Consider the following 16,606-nt stretch of genomic DNA (forward strand, 5'->3'; position numbering starts at 1 on the left):
TAATATACAATGTGTTACGGAAGTCATTCGTAATACATTATAACGAATTACCGAGCAAATGAACTTCTGACAATAGACAACTATTTAATGCAATTATTTGTACTCGCTTTCAAAGATCACGTAGTAAATTATTGGCCGCGCAACGAGTCAAATTACATGAGCTAAGTGACCTCATTAAGTCGTTACACTGCATGCGGCCGCATGCACCAAGTCCTTCTCGCCTACGATCGTAATTAAATTGCAATAATTGCCACGGTGTACGGACGCGAAGCGTTAACGGTGAAGAATATTGCGCCTTGACGGGCAATCAGTTTCTCTCGGCATATAAATTATTCCGCAAATTGATAAAATAGGATCCACTTACCTTCGTCTCAAGAGGGTGAGAGAAGCGTCCCGCGCGAAAGTTGCTCGCCGTTACTGCCGTAGATAATTAATTAAGGATGAAACGTAGTCTCACAGGCCAAAGCATGAACTTCAGGCCAGTGTTCAACCTAGTTTTGTCCTGGATAATTTGTCAGCATGTTCGAATTTTTGGATCGAGCGTGTCCCGATGCTCGAGAACGCCGAAACTTTCTCAAGCGTCGTTGGAACTTTACTTTACCCTTGATACACGTCAACGAAGAAATTTGTTATGCCTAACTTTGAGAAGCATGCCAAATCGAACTTTCTCCTGAGCGACTCTAGCTCGGAGATTAGTGGGTTATTGGAATTTATTAATTTACGCTTTCGATACTTCTTTGCGTTAATGTCGTAACATTGATGTACGATACCATAAATTATTCAATGAGATTATCACTAGATACATCCAATCAAACGTAGAATGGCACATTCGCAATCTGACACTAACTAAAAGTAATGTAACATTAATTGATACATAAAATGTTTTTCATCATCATTTAATTATTTCGTTAAAACTATATTTGATACATAAAATGTTTTTCATCATTATTTAATTATTTCGTTAAAACTACATTTGTGAAGTATTATTTTTTAACTGTGTAGGCAAATTCGTCTGTATTCTTCGTGAAAATTCTATTAAATGTGATATCACGAGTTGGAATCGGTGAAAATGCACACTTTTAAATATCGAAGGAGCAATGGTAATCCAATCCCTCGAGTTAAATAATATCTTGTTATTTTTTTATTTTCAGATATGTCAATCCATTTCTGTAGTTAGTTCCAAAGTAAACAACGTCCACATTTAACGTATACACTTAATAAATAATAAACTAAATTAAATTTTCATTTTCTTCAGTCAAATTGTTAACTCCATTGTTTTTGTTAAGTTAACACATATTGCATACAAGCAGCGATGGTCTATAGAAGTAATTAAAAATAACTCAAATTAGATATAATTTGACATTATAAATTTAATATACACAGTTTGTGAAATGGCAGACTACGGACAGTTAACTTCAAATGTTGATTATAAAGTGAAAGTATTGTTTTTCACGGAAACAAAGAACATGGCAAAAACTCAGAGACGTTTCCGTTCACATGGTGTAGTTATCGTGGTTATCTGATGGAAAGAAGTTCAAATCTTAAAAATGTATTTCTAAAAAGTTGTAAACCAAAAGGCATGTTGAACGATATGTTGAATGTTATTCATTAGAAACAATTTTCAGAATTTGAATTTTATACTGGGTTTTGTATTAATTTTGTTAAAAAGTAATGTATTATATGTAAAACAAATATGACGTGCGCTCTGCATTTTACAAATTAATGTGTGCGCCTTCGCCTCCGCTCAACTCGTGATGCTGTACCTCATAGAATTTCGAAGTATAGAATTTGCTCACTCAGTCAAAAATACTGATATTCCACAAACATAGTTTTAATGAGATAATTAAACGTACAATATTTTGTGTGCCACTCTGTATATTGTTAAATAAGAAATTATACCAATGATGTTATGTTACTTTTAATTTGTGTCGACTGGGAGGAGAGGATATATGTAGGAACTTATATAAAAAATTTAAAAAGTGATTAAAATTAATGTAAAAATCCGAGAGAAAAAAGGGAGAAGAGAAAAAGAGAGGAGACAGAGACACAGCGATTGCTGTTGCTGTACAATATAACGTCGCCTTTATTATTACCGTTTTGCTTATTAACCACAATTGTTAAACGTTCACTTTTTCATATGATACAACTTTATTCTCTATACACACGCTTTTTTTTCTTCCCTAAGAGTTTTTCGCCTTCCGCTGCTTAACGTCTATTTTAGGTAATGTTTGTTCGTGTACATTTTCTGTGTTTCTTTTTTATATACAAAAGCGCCGGATTATTCGTCCATCGGCTAAGCTAACGGAGAGCCAGCGTTCTCTTCCGCGCGATTGATCTACCACATGACTTCATCCTAATCTCTTCCTCTTCCGAACCATTCCTTCTTTATTATCCTACTCCTCTCTATCCCGAAGCTATTACGAAATTGCTCTCCGCCTCTTCTCCTCCTCCTCTTCCTCCAACGAGATACCGGCTATTTCTTCTTCTGTATCTTCCACCGAGATCCATCACGATCGTCCCGCTTCTTCCCGCGCTTCCGCTTCATTTCCCCCATCCCATTTTACCACCGTTTCCCCCCCCCCCCCTATTTCGTATAATGGTTCTCGCTTTACATCGTTCACGTCGTATTTCCATTGGCTACGAAATAATTGACAAAAACCTGTCAAATAACTCGACCGATTTACAGGCTCATTAGCGGGATTAATTCATTCAAGCACACATTTTATTCTCGCGATCTTTCGTGTGAAAACAGATTGATCGTATATGATTTTATCAATGATGGGCATATACAAAAGTTTTCTTATCTTAAAAGACAACGCCTATCTTCTCTATATAGGAATCATCCATCATTTGAAAGTGCTATTGTCCATTTTACAAAATTATATGTATATGTATACAGGTATATATATATATATATATATACATACATATATTTATTTATATTTATATGTATATATACGCATCATAATTAATAATAACACGTATTATTTTAAGTAGCGCCCATCCTTGATAACTTGTTATAAGAGTCTTCAATGCGTAAACTTACAAACAGCATTAAACGAAAATCTGTATCCCAACAAGACACTTAAAGCTCCTTTGATCACTCGTGTTACGAGAATTACGTTAGTGCTGTAGCAACACGCAACTTTGTCCTCGCTACTCCGGAGAATGAAACAAAATTCGATTGGTGTGTGGCAAACTTATCTACAAATTATATGTAATTATATAATTTGCAGATAATTATGTACATGTAACTTCTGCATAACATAGTGGTTTACATTACAACTGTGTCCATTTTGAGAATAAAGGATATTCTCATTTCGCGTCGGCTTACTTATTCAAAAATTTACGTTCTATCTTTTTTTTCACACAGCCACGACACAATTTCTTCATTCTCCCGTTTAGAAATTATAGCTTTTTCCATTAGCATCCTTCCTTCTACTTCTTTTTATTGCACCACATGCGAACTTATTTCGTCCCATTCCTTTAAAGAAAAGTCCTCCCTTGTGGTCCTGCCGCGGGATGTCCTGCCTCAGACTACGTTGTGCGATAGGGATCCGTCATCCCGCCACGTGTTGGCTGGAAGGAAAAAGTCATCTTTTCAAATTCTCATCGAGACGATCCCTTCGCGGTGAAGCACGAAGTTTAGGGGCTCCTGGAGCCTGGCTAACATCGTGTGTTACCTCTATAATGCATGTCCTGCGCCATCGACGGGCACTTGGCGTTTCCCCGCTGCCGGAATAACACAGAAAGTGCATTTAAGTTGCAGCTCCGTGAGAAATACTGGCGAGATTGATTCTTTTATGATCACTCAAGATATTTTTAGCAAGGATATCTTCTGCCGATAAATTTTTAATAAACGTATAAATAGTACGAAAAATCGAATTGAATGTTAAAAGCCATATCCATTTATTTAAATGCTACAAATAATCTGACTAGATATTTCGATTTTGGCGAGGTAGAACAATCGGCTCAATTTTAGCAAAAAAGTAATAAAAAAGTTCAGCTGAAAAATGAATTTTGTCAAATAGTAAAATCATAGAATATGTATTATTCCGCTTCCAAGAAGTAATACAACAAGTTTCCTTGAATAAATTTCCTTTGCAATGAACAAAGTGTGGACAGTGGAAAAAACTTTATGATTTTTAAAAATTATGTTAACAAAAATTAATTTTGATTTCAGTTGCCTAAGAATTTTTTAAGGATTCTCCTTCTTTATTAATTTAATTTAATTTAATAAATATTTAATTTAAAAAAAAGATTATCACGCTTGGTTTTAAACTCGAGATTATTTTAACACAGCCACGATGGCTAATTTACAATAGTATAAAATACTTCTTTATAAAGTAAGTAACCTGATTTTGAATAACTTAAATTTTTATTAGAAAAGAAAGGGTTATTAAAAGAGGGGCATTCACATAATGCTTTATCTAATCAATAAGCGTCTTTTTAAAAAAACCCAGAATTGTTAATTGAAAACTGATATTTTTAGTCTTTGCGTACTCCTTTTGAGTGCCAATTAATTATATTTGTCAGTCTTAAAATACAGTCTTAAATCGAAGCTGGAGTGGTAATATTACGAATTAAATTACCAAGCAATTATTGATGTACGAAAAAAATTGTTTCGCTAAAATATCTAAAAATTGAGCTAGATAATTATTGAAATTAATTCTGAAAATAATTTTATTGGATCATAAAAAATTTATGTAGAACGCTTAAATATTGTTGCCTATGCAAGAAAAAATTTTAATATTTTTTAACCAGTTTGAGCATTCTACATAATTATTTTGATGGTCCAAATAAAAATTTCAGATCTGTATCTAGTTGAATCTTTAGATACTCCGACAAAATCGTTTTTTCCGTGTGCTAAATAAACATCTTTAAAACCTTGTAAATAATTTATTACGAAAAATATTATTTTAGCCGGGAACCCAAATCTCTCAAATTCCGTGCGGGCGTCTTACCAATTCGACCGATGTGAAAATATTAATCGCAATAACCAATATATGTACATAGGAAAAATGTTTTTAGAATTCAGGAGAACCAGGTTCGAATTCCAGTTCAGGTAATAAATAATTTACTGAGTTTTAAAGAGCTTTATTATCAATAGTATTAAATTACTTGGCATTTTGGTAATTTGTGGTATTACTATTTCAGTTTCAGTCTAGAACTGCGTTTCAAGACCAAATAAATCGGTACAGTTTGCTTGAACTTGAAATTATATAAATTCATAAAAAAATATTAGATACAGTGAAATAATTTGCCTTGACCGAATATGGCGTTTTTCATTCATTTGTGTTTAATTTTTCGATCGATTTTCACTTAACATTGCTATTATTGTATTTATTTTTATATTCATACAATCTTTCCCCCTTCCTCGCTTAATAAAGTTATCTCACTTTAGATTCGAAAATATCTGGTCACATTAGCTCTTTTGGAACTAAAATTCATAAAGCTCATTATAATTCCATAACTGTGCTAATAAAATATAATTTGTAGTTTATTTTTAATAAAATAATTTCGAAAAGAGAATGTATATTTTAAAAATTTATTAATAAATACAGAGTAAGGTGCTACAATTTCAAATATGATACAATTCTAAACGAAAAAAAAAAATTTGAATTCAATTCTCAAGATTCAAGTTTGTTTTTTTTCCTCTATTTGATATTCTTTAATATCTTTCACACAATGAGATCAACCAAACTTGAATTTGAAACATTAATTTCAAATCGTATTCATTCAGAAATGCATCATATTGAAAAGTGTACCAGTATTTTATTAACCAATATTAGTTTACTAATATTATTATTTATTAGATTTACCCTAATGTGCCAATTATCCTGAATGACACTACATTCTTCGCAGGAAATATCGAGTGATATAATCGCAGCGTAACATTACCTTGGCAAAATCGATATTTGTTCGCACGGTTCTATAATGAAGACCCTGCAGCGGTCTGGAATTGTTACCGAGAGGCGCTTTCGGCGTACTGGAAGGGCCCTGCATTAATTTCCTCAGGGCGTACAGCTAATAACAGAAACAATACGCTGTATAGAAGGGACAGGATCCGTTGATTGATGCAACGTTATTGACAAAACTATCTCGGTGCCGCCCTACTGCGTCGGCTGTTACCTTCGATGATTCGATTATTATAGTGAGACACGCGAGCTTCCACGAATCAGAATAGAAATTTAGAAAGAAGAGACGAAAGAAAATAAAAATACATGCCGGGAGAAGCCCGACGGCAAATCGACTGACTGAAGAGATCGATGTTTACCTCTCGCGCCGTGATGTAGATTGGTTTGTTGAGGATCAGCCAGACCGCCGTTTCCCAACAACCGGGATGCGTTGTACTACCCTCGTAAGTCATGTAACCGGTGGTGTCCGGTAGAAGGCTTTTCAGAGACAGGTAGCGCACGGGTGCGGTGTCCCCTAAAATATAAATTATTAATAAGATTTATTTGGTCAAAGCCACTTTCGAGATTGGATTTAATGATCTTGCCTCTCGCGACAAAGTTTTATCTCAATTATTTTGCAACATAACCGCAATATAATTATTTCGGATATAACTATAATGTTGATTAACAGCGAATTTCGCTCGTTGGAATTTCCGAGGATTTCAACAATACTAGCTGGATAAATCGAGCGGGATCAGTCAGTGATACTTTTAATGCAGAAAGGATTTTCGAGCATTAGACGGTCTTAAAAGTTTAATTAGATTCTTAGATAAGAGGTCGTGAAACAGAAGTGCGTGCATTCCGAGATTAAGAGACGGGATTGAGATTCCGAGACGTGTGTTAACGCACATTACAAAATTCTAAACTTGCTGATAAGCTGATACTGGCTGTGATCCATTTACACTGTCAAACTCATAATGTTAATACCAAAATTTGAATTACTCTTCATCATTTCTACAGGTTGCCACTGCTCTTATTCAATACGTTGATAATTTAACTAAAATAATACAGTTAAACAATTTAATTTAAAAAATGTATTAAATTTGATTCAAATGTAGTTTGTTATTTAAGAATATAGGTTGAAGAAGAATTAAGAATATTAATTAAGAATATACGTTGATATATAGACGTTATTTACTTTTGAAATAAGCAATTTAAATCATAGAAATGGATTGATCGGAGTTAAAAACAAAATGTTATTTAATTCAAGGAGTTACCGCTCCTTTAATATTTAATAGTGTTGCACTCTATTAAATTCATAATGGCAAATTATACCCAATTATATCCAATTTGAATTATTTTTCGTTATTTCTATAGGTCGCCACTGTTTCTATTCAATATATCGTTAATTTAACTACTTTAACTAAAACAATAGTGTAAAACAATTTTACAACAATTGATTTACATTTTGATACATATGGAAGTTAAAAATAACAAAATGTTATTTAACAAAGGATTGGGTTACCATTGTTGTTTGATATCTAACAGTGTGATGCTTTAAATGCTTTGAAACATTTCTTGATCAATTAATAAAATTCTTTCTTCTGATTGGCCAATTAAGTGTTTCAAAACATTTATAGCGTTAAGTGGACTGCACTTTATACGATACTTTCGAATTATAGATTACGGAATGTCTGATAATCAGAATACTCTGAGATCGAAATAGTTGATGTATCAGTTGTTATATAAAAACAGAATTCAATTCATTTAATGAATTATTTCGCGAACTATTCTGTTTTTTTTTTTACATGCGTTTTTCTACCTTTTGATATTCAACTCCTGTATACCACGAGATTCAGCAAACGAAAATCGTTCCGGCAGCTGCACGTGGCGCGACGTTCCTATAAATTCAACGATTATCCGAGCGCGCAGCGATTCTCGTACTTTTACCGATAACAGGCGTATGTGGATTACGGAGGATCGTAAAGCGTAAAAGTCTCAAATCTCTCGCTCTAAGGCTTCCTGACGGCAAATCGGTGTCGCGATACTCAACGACGAGCTATTTTTGTGAAACGCGCGCGAATATGGCGAACGACGAGGCGAGCGAAATTACTAGCGATTCGTTTTGCAATCTCGCTTTTGAACTTTTGGCACCCCGGCAGACGAGGCGGATTGGAAAAACGACAATGGAGCTGAAAAAAAAAAACAAGGGAGAAAGAAGCCGGCGATGATTGACGCTGCGCAAACATACATAAATGCACAAAATCTGGCCATGTATTCGCCTTACGTATTCAAGTACAATCTACATTTTCAATCTCCCGTACATATACGTATGAAAGTGTTAATATACCGAATGTCTCGTAATTATGTAACTGTTGTAATAGTTACATTTTGTAAAAACGGAGAAAATAATGCCTGAAGTTAAATTGACGAGAAAAATACATTTAAAAATAAGTATAAAAAGATGAAACCAAAAAACAACAAAGTAAATGTGTAAATATAAGAAACAAATATAATTATCATGATCTAAAGCAAATAACAAATAACAGACGTCGTTTCGAGCCCGATCGGGTCATCTTCGATGTTACATGTAGACATAATTAAATAGAAAAAAAATAAACTAAAATAATATACTTAAATTAAACGGGTCAACTAATAAAATAAAAATACATTTATTTGCACAGTGCAAAAACTCTTTCATATTTTGACACATGTTTAAAAAGTTTATTAGAAGTTGCATATTAAGTAAAGAATATTATGAGGAGAATAAAATCTTTCGTTGCGCCAGATGGTTACATTATTGAGAAAGAAACCTCGCAAAGTGTCAAATTTTCATGAAACATTATATTTCATATATTTATGTAAGATATGAGTATACAAAATTTCATTAGCCAATCAGAATTTGACACTTCACGAGGTTTCTGTGCAAGTAATAGAAAAAATTCGAATCTATACATAATATACATAATAGCAATAACACAGTAGGTTTGCTCAATCTTTGAGACAAATATAGAGGACTCTGTTATTCATCCATTTCTACCAATATCACATATTTATTATTTGGCTACAGGTTAGCCCATTATTGTGCAGCAAGCCTTTCAATTAATATTGTAACTTGAACAAAAAGAATCTAGAAAGAAATTTAACCTTCTTTCGTATAAAAGTAGTTGATAAGTCTAAACTCTTATTGTTACTAATAGATTTTCTGCCCTCGTCTGAGACATCTGAAAATTATTATTTAATGTGAATGTTATCCATTTTGCCACAGAAATAATGCATTCCACTTGAACAATAATACTTACTGTCGCAGTAATAACGGCCGCGTTAATTCTATACATTTAGAGAGTTATAATTTCAAACGTGGTCGGTCATAAGTGTATCATATAACCTGATAAATAGTAGAATTACAAGAACAAACAATGTGCAACTCGCTTGTAAACCGTCACTGCGCAAATATCTGCGTCTCATGCAGAATAGTGTGTATACGTAATGCATTATGCATTATGCACTGTCCAATGTAACTTTCCATCGATAACAAAGCATTGTATAAAGCTGTCATTCATAATTCAAATATTACTATTACGTTTAAATAATAAATCGATTGTTCTTAATTTTACTAATTATAAATACCTACTTTCAAATCGCTATTTTCAATTAAAATAGAAATATTTTAACGATAGTGTCTCAAAAGCTAAGAAATATAACTGAGAGACTTTGCGAGTTAATACAAAAAGTCTTTTTAACCTTTAGAGCATGGAAGTTTATTTTTAAAATCTTACAGCTTTTCCTTAAATGAGATTTGTTGTAATTCATTATCTTATTATATTTCTTTGCCACAAACTATAACACTCTTTCTCGTAAAAATTAATAATATTTCTATGGTACTGAGCTATAAAAACAATGCATACAAAAAGATTGAAGATAAAAAATAAGATTAAGCAAAAATATTCACGTAATTACAATTTAATTACACATTTAGACATGACTATACTCGATTTGGGCGGAATGGAACGTCGTGCGAAATAAATTTCGGAAACCATCAGCCATTCGAGATACAGCCTTGGCCAAAAATATCAAGCATCTATATTTTTTCATTTACTTAAAATTCTTTTATCTGCATTATTACCTATTGGTGATTATGTACTATAATGACATTTTACTTAAGTAAATTTTTAAAGTATAAAGGATCCTGGAAATAAAAGCTAATTTGCAGCAAATGCATTGAGAGAAAAAATTTGATGGGAAATATTTGTTAGCTACATTACATATTTCTATAATAATGATTATTACTGTTACAATGTAATAGTAATTTCATATATCATTACTAACATTATAGCAGTAATAATCCTAACTACAATAACCACAGTATCAAGTAATTCTAGTTACAAATGGCCAAAATTTTTCTTAGTGTGTCATAAATCAATTTTTGAGCTAAAACTTTGAATAATGATCAATAAGGTATCCAATATTTTTGGCCAAGGCTGTATGTGTCGACGGAATTTGCTCTTGAAGAGAGCGAGCGATGGGTTTCGAGTGTATATACGGTAGAATGCATCCCGTCTGTAACCGCCAAACGTCCAGAAGTGATTTGTATCTTTCCTACGTAACGCGCGTGGGGCGAAATCCAGCGTAAAAGGTTATCATTTCAGAATGTGCGGCGAAAATAAATCTTTCGCTCGGAACAGTGCGCTCACGCCGGGAATCGTATTTATCTGGAGATACCTATGTTGCCGCGCCGTTTCATCATGAGAATCTTCAATTCAAGCGATGTGTCCTTCCCTTCCCACGCAACGTCTCTTATATCGCCCGGTGAGAGTTAATTTTGCCAAAGTTGGTTGGCCGTTCAATTAAGAACTCTTTAGCGTTCTCTTTGGGAAAAATAATAGATAAACTGTAGTACGGAGATCTCACCGTGTATATATTTTGAATGTACATAAGATTATCCGAATCTCGTTCGTGGACGAGATGAAAATCCGGCCTGAACCATTTGTACACATACCGCGCACTAGTTTATCTACAAATAAAGGGATACATATAATCCATGATAGCACGGTCCTATATAGCTAACGTCTAAACACGGTCTCCGTGTATATTGCGTCTATTTCTCGCATCGAGTTCGTGACGCCACCTTCATCATCGTCGTCGTCGTCGTCGTTGCGAACCTTCGCTCATAAATGGACACAATCTACCTTTTACTTGTATTACATGGAATATAGTTAAATTTATACAAACCGCGTACTTAGATATCAAAAGAGCAATAATAATCTAATGCCTCGAGTTAAATAGCGTTTTGTTATTTTTAACTTTCTGTCAAAGTACAATCAATTCATTTCTGTAGTTAATTTCAAAGTAAACAACATCCATATTAACATATGCATTTAATAAATAACAAAATAATAATTAAATATGAGACAAATGTAACATATTTTTCAATTAAATTATTTAATTGACAAATGTAACACATTTTTCAATTAAATTATTTAATTGACAAATGTAACACATTTTTCAATTAAATTATTTAATTGCATTATTTTAAATAAATTAATGACATATTGAGGAGCAGTAGCGATCTACAGAAATGATTAAAAATAACTCGAACTGAATATAATTATAAATTTAACAATGCATGGAGATATATATATATATACATGTATATATATACATAATAATAATGTATATAATTCTATATTTGTTTCTAATTTGTGTTAAAATGTTAGATTTTTATGTTTTTGCGTAATGTTTGCATTATATTCTCTATACAAAACTATTCTTAGATCAACCATAATATGCTCATATATGATCAAATCAAGACAAATCTTTGAAGCAAGATTACAATATTTTTGCTTATATATAAGCATATATGATTGATTTAAGAATAGTCTTTATTTTGTAATAGATTTTGTATTAAATTAAAAGATTTGGATAAATGGACCATCTGGGACACATAGAATATGTTCTTGACACAAATTTTTCAACTGTGTAATTGATATATTTACTGTATGCATTTGTTTTGTAATCGGAATATAACTGTAAAGAATCAAATGCGAATGATAGGATCAAAGGGGTTGAAGTATCAGTCGTGAGCACAATGGTTGACGAATTTGATAGTTGATGTATAGAGCAAGTCGCTTCGCAGCACAACGGAAACACTTTAAGTGCATCTAACCATCCTAACGAGTCCGTTTGAAGTAGTAACGTAACGCAACGACGATTTCGCCTCTAAGACGAAAACCCGTCGGTAGTAACCGCGACAGGGAAGCGAGCGCTTCATCAAAATGTCGCTCTATATACGGCCGTCTATTTCTCGTATTGAGTCCGTGACATTAAAGATGGGCGAACGCGTTCTCGCAAATGGCAGATCCGGCACAAGGGAGCTGCCGTTTTGCCTCGTACAGAGAACGATCCTTCACCTCCCCGAGCGCCCGCGCCGGCTTCCGATGCATCCCTCGTTCCTCTTGCCCCCTCTACAGTCGTTTCCTCTTTCGTGCAGAGATATTCTTAGGACGCCGACGTTCAGGAACTCCGAGCGCTTAAAAAGTAAGAAGCCGTCGAGTTCTTCTTGAAGAGGACGCCAAGTCGTAGACCACCCCCATGTTACATCCCCGTTCGCCATTTGGCGTTATCTTTCCACGTCGACGTGTATCGGCCGTGTCTCACGCCAATGCGTGATGCTTTTTATTTTCATCGTCGCGTCCTGATTTCATCTCCCTCTCCCCGTCTCGAACGAGGTCAGCGTACGAGGCACCGGATGGGGGATAAATGGAGCTTGGGGGAGGGGGAGGGGGAGGAGAAAGAAATCCGGCGAGATGATGAGTAATAATAACGGGGCACCGAAGAACGGGGAAATATCAACTGCTTCGTACTGCAACAACGAGGCGAGAAGGACCGGGATGAACGGGCGAGGGTGGAAAGGGTCCTCCTGGTGATTAATGAAATGCATTAACTCCTTCCTCCGGGAAAGGAAGAAGAGCGAGCCTGAGAAAAGACCGCCGGCTACGAGATCCCTCCGCCGCGCTTCGAGCGTCTGCGGGAGCTGCTGCTATTGATACGTTCACAGGCGCACACAGGCGCGATTAAACGAGGCAAAACGCAGTTGTATTATGCATTGTGAGGAGCTGCGCTGTAAAGAGGGCGGAGATCTATCGGACCCCGGAATTATCGCGTTTTCCTGCATTCTCGTCTTTGACAAAAATTGGAGTGGATTTTTCCAGAGAGATTTGACAAAAGCTGCATCGTCGCGACTTTTTCTTTTTAGAATTTGACTAGAATAATTAGACCCCTTCGACACGCCTCGTAAATTTTTGACAAATCGAATTTCTGCGGTAAGAGTCACCTGGAACTAATCTTTCGAAAAGCTCCGCTTTGTCGAAATAACTCTCGCGTGTATATCTAATGAAATGTGGGCAAACAGAAACACATCTCGCTCATATCAATAATTTGTACTTCTCGTAAACAACACGTGGGCGTGTAACCGGTTGAAATAACTCGTTTCACATTTCTTGTTTTCTTTTCGAGAGAAACTCATTCTTCGCCAGTCGCATCGCAATTTACTGGACGGCTCGTCTAATAATAACACAGAATCTCTCTCTCTCTCTCTCTCTTTTCTTATGTGGAAAAAAACAGCGATTTTTGGCATGAAAAGCGATACAACACGTCCTCGTTTAATAATTCATGGTCGACGCAAATCCGTGCCGACGCACCATTATCCGCTATCGAACGGGCCGCCCGCGCCGGGATGGCCGGTCGCAGATATTTCCGTGGAGGGTCACACGCATAACACGCGGCCTGTTCGTTGCGTGGAAGTCGAGTATCGTCGGGAATAACGTGAGGTGCTCTTAGGAAAATTGACCGTGCCTAATGGCGCCTGCACACACCGGCGGAATAATGATGATGACAGCGGCGATAATCCCAATATAAGAACATCTTCGACGCACGTCACGAGTATATAGTATACACACATATATGTGTGTGTGTGTGTGTGTGTGTGTGTATTGTTTGATACATGAGACACTCGTCGATTTCGCTTCGTCCATTAAGGTCGCCGCTCGATGTCTCGAAACGAGATTCCTGTTTGCCGAGTGAATAATTCTTGGTTTGGTATCGGTCAAGCTCTCCGACAGTTTATTCTTATATCATCCTGACCGAGAGAGCGAGGGGAAGAGACGAAACGATCATTTTGCTGTTTACCCTCAATTAGTGCGCCAACTCGGCACAAATGCACGACGATTATATATACGAGGATTTAATAAAAGTCATATAAATATAGAAGTAATTAAAAATAAATGAGGACACGTGAATTTAACGATTTTTGAATTAAGATATGTGATAGTTGAGTTGCAAGCTCATTACTAAATTGAACATTACACTGAAAAAGGATCTGTTTGCATTAAAAATTTGGTACATTCGATCAATGTATCTATCAAAAAATGAACGAATCAGAATTCTTATCAGTATTACCAAATACTTAATTATTGAAATAAAAAAATTTTGTTTTTCTTCATTTGTTTGTATTTTTTTATAACGGGCAAGAATATTTTCCCTACAAATACAATTTTTTTTTATTGGATACTTATTACATTTATCATTATTTACGTATGCAGAACCGGTAACTTGAACCTAAATATTTGCTGCATATTTATTCATAACTATACTCTCGAATCGATTTGAAGGCAAGGTAAGCATCATAGCATATTCGACGTATGTGTAGCAGCTCCGATATGTTATGAGAGCTTTACGGAGATGCGCAGCAACGTATCAATAAATAATAACATCTGTATAAAATCACACTACACCCACCGCGCCGGCCAATGTACATGATTTTCGTATCATAACATTATTTTGTAATGTATGCCGCTATAAAATGTGTCATATTTAATACACAGCTTATAAATTAAACATTGCGATATATGTGGGTATCTGTGAGCGTCAATTATAATCCGGAAGATATGGCGTTAATACGCAATGCGATTTTAACCAGAGTTTATTTTTGCAAGAATTACTTCACAACATTTACTTCGCTCGCTTCAAATAAATATTAAACAATTTTTTCAATACAGTTCATAATGTAATAAGACAAATGTAGCATTCCTCTGGATGCGCTGTTGGAAAAAGTACACTTAATCTTAAATTTGTTTGCCTGTTACAGGCAAAATTCCTATACTAAAAAATTTATTTAGTCTTATATTATAACGTTTATTATTATTTTTTTTCAAGAACTAATATACATTTAAAATAAAATATATTTGAAATTTTGTAAAAGCAAGACGGAAAATTTTAGTGCGGTCTAATACAAGAAACAAAAAACAAATTTATGGTTATGTAAAGGGCGTTTGGACTCAAATTTGATTGGCTGTTTCCAATATTGCTACCGCTATCATGCACAATGTTACACCTCTTTTCTTATATCATGATACAGTCGACGTTCTCTTATTCGTGGGAGTTATGTATATATGATCATGTGTGTATATGATAAAAGTTATGTATTCAAAAACTGCCGCGAATACAGAATCCACGAATATGAAATGTACGGTTAAATGTACGGTAGTATATAATGTTCCAAGAAAAATTTACTTAAACAAAAAATCTAAGAAAGACCATTATTTTCATTTATAATGTAGTAGTAGTAATATGTATGATATATTGTGTTTACTATATCAATATCGCATGCACAAATTTTCAAGTACTCTTCTCTTATACTCCAAAGTTCCTAGCTGTTTTCTACACACGCAGTATTCGTTCGTGTAATTTCTAGAGCGGACTAAATTGTTTTAACGTACAAAGTATAAAACTTTTATATATAGTAAGGGTTGGTTTTTTGTTTTTTATATAAAATCGTACAGTTCGCATTACGTATTGTCCATATTTTAAGTATAAAAAAAAAAGAATTTATAATTCTGTGTAATCAATAAAAAAAAATTGCTTTTGTTGGAAAAAAGACAGCAATAATTAAAATATAATAGCGTATGAAATAATTTCTATCTGCGAATATTGAAATATCTATCGCAAATAAAGAAATGTAGTCACAAATATGTCGACCGCGAATAGCAAATCCGCGAATAATAGGAGTGTCGACTGTATATCAAAGCCTATTTTTTATCGAGAATCACGTAGTGTCAAATAATATTTAAAATCACCTTTTTCGATATTTTCGAGTCGCATAGACAAAGCTTGTATCCGCGGTTGCCCTCGCTGCAAGCGGGAAAAAAAAATCCGAAAAAGGAGGATTGCTCTCTCGGTGTAGAGTGAGAGAGGATGGTCTGTCATCGTGATAAATTCACCACCTCCAATCCTCGTAGCCACGAAAAATATTTCTATCGACTAGGGAGATCGCGCGTAGGGTAGGGATACGGGAGAAGCGAAAGAGAAGAAGAAAAATAGAGGAAGAAACGCAACGTTGGCCCGCGGCGCGACGCGACGGGGGCCACATCGAAGGGGGATGCAACCCCCAAAAGATAGAAACGCATTGGGTGAGAGATACCTCGCGCCTCCCGACGGCCGGATCCGCAAACTGGTTTCTGGCGTTTCGTTATATGGCGAAACGCCACGTCTGGAGGGGTTGGTGGCGGAGGGTGGGTGAGATAGTCGAGAGATAGAAAGGGGCGGTTTTGCTACCCTGCCGTATTGCGACGTTGTGTATATGATTGTGCAGCTGTGCACAAGGGAGAGAGAGAAAGAGAGAAAGAGAGAGAGAGAGGGGGGAGTGGGGGGAG

At 35.1% G+C, this 16,606-nt stretch overlaps 1 protein-coding gene across 3 annotated transcripts in view; it reads right to left on the bottom strand.

Moving 5' to 3' along the window:
• Nucleotides 1-3,001: 3,001 nt before the first annotated feature.
• Nucleotides 3,002-16,606, bottom strand: part of LOC108751475 (carbonic anhydrase-related protein 10) — a 167,191-nt gene continuing 153,586 nt past the window's right edge. Inside the window, exons 7-10 of one of the 3 annotated variants that reach the window (XM_018491707.1) lie at nt 6,278-6,432; nt 5,902-6,027; nt 3,684-3,732; nt 3,002-3,579 (exon numbers count right to left, since the gene is read on the bottom strand). In XM_018491707.1, the coding sequence (XP_018347209.1) occupies nt 3,533-3,579; nt 3,684-3,732; nt 5,902-6,027; nt 6,278-6,432 (377 nt within the window). In that variant the 3' untranslated portion in view covers nt 3,002-3,532. Of the gene's footprint in view, nt 3,598-3,683; nt 3,733-5,901; nt 6,028-6,277; nt 6,433-16,606 lie in introns of all 3 variants that reach the window. The other 2 variants (XM_018491706.1, XM_018491708.1) reach the window with 2 other exon arrangements.

Source organism: Trachymyrmex septentrionalis, unplaced genomic scaffold (assembly GCF_001594115.1).
Source record: "Trachymyrmex septentrionalis isolate Tsep2-gDNA-1 unplaced genomic scaffold, Tsep1.0 scaffold44, whole genome shotgun sequence".
NCBI classification, from domain to species: Eukaryota; Metazoa; Arthropoda; class Insecta; order Hymenoptera; family Formicidae; genus Trachymyrmex; species Trachymyrmex septentrionalis.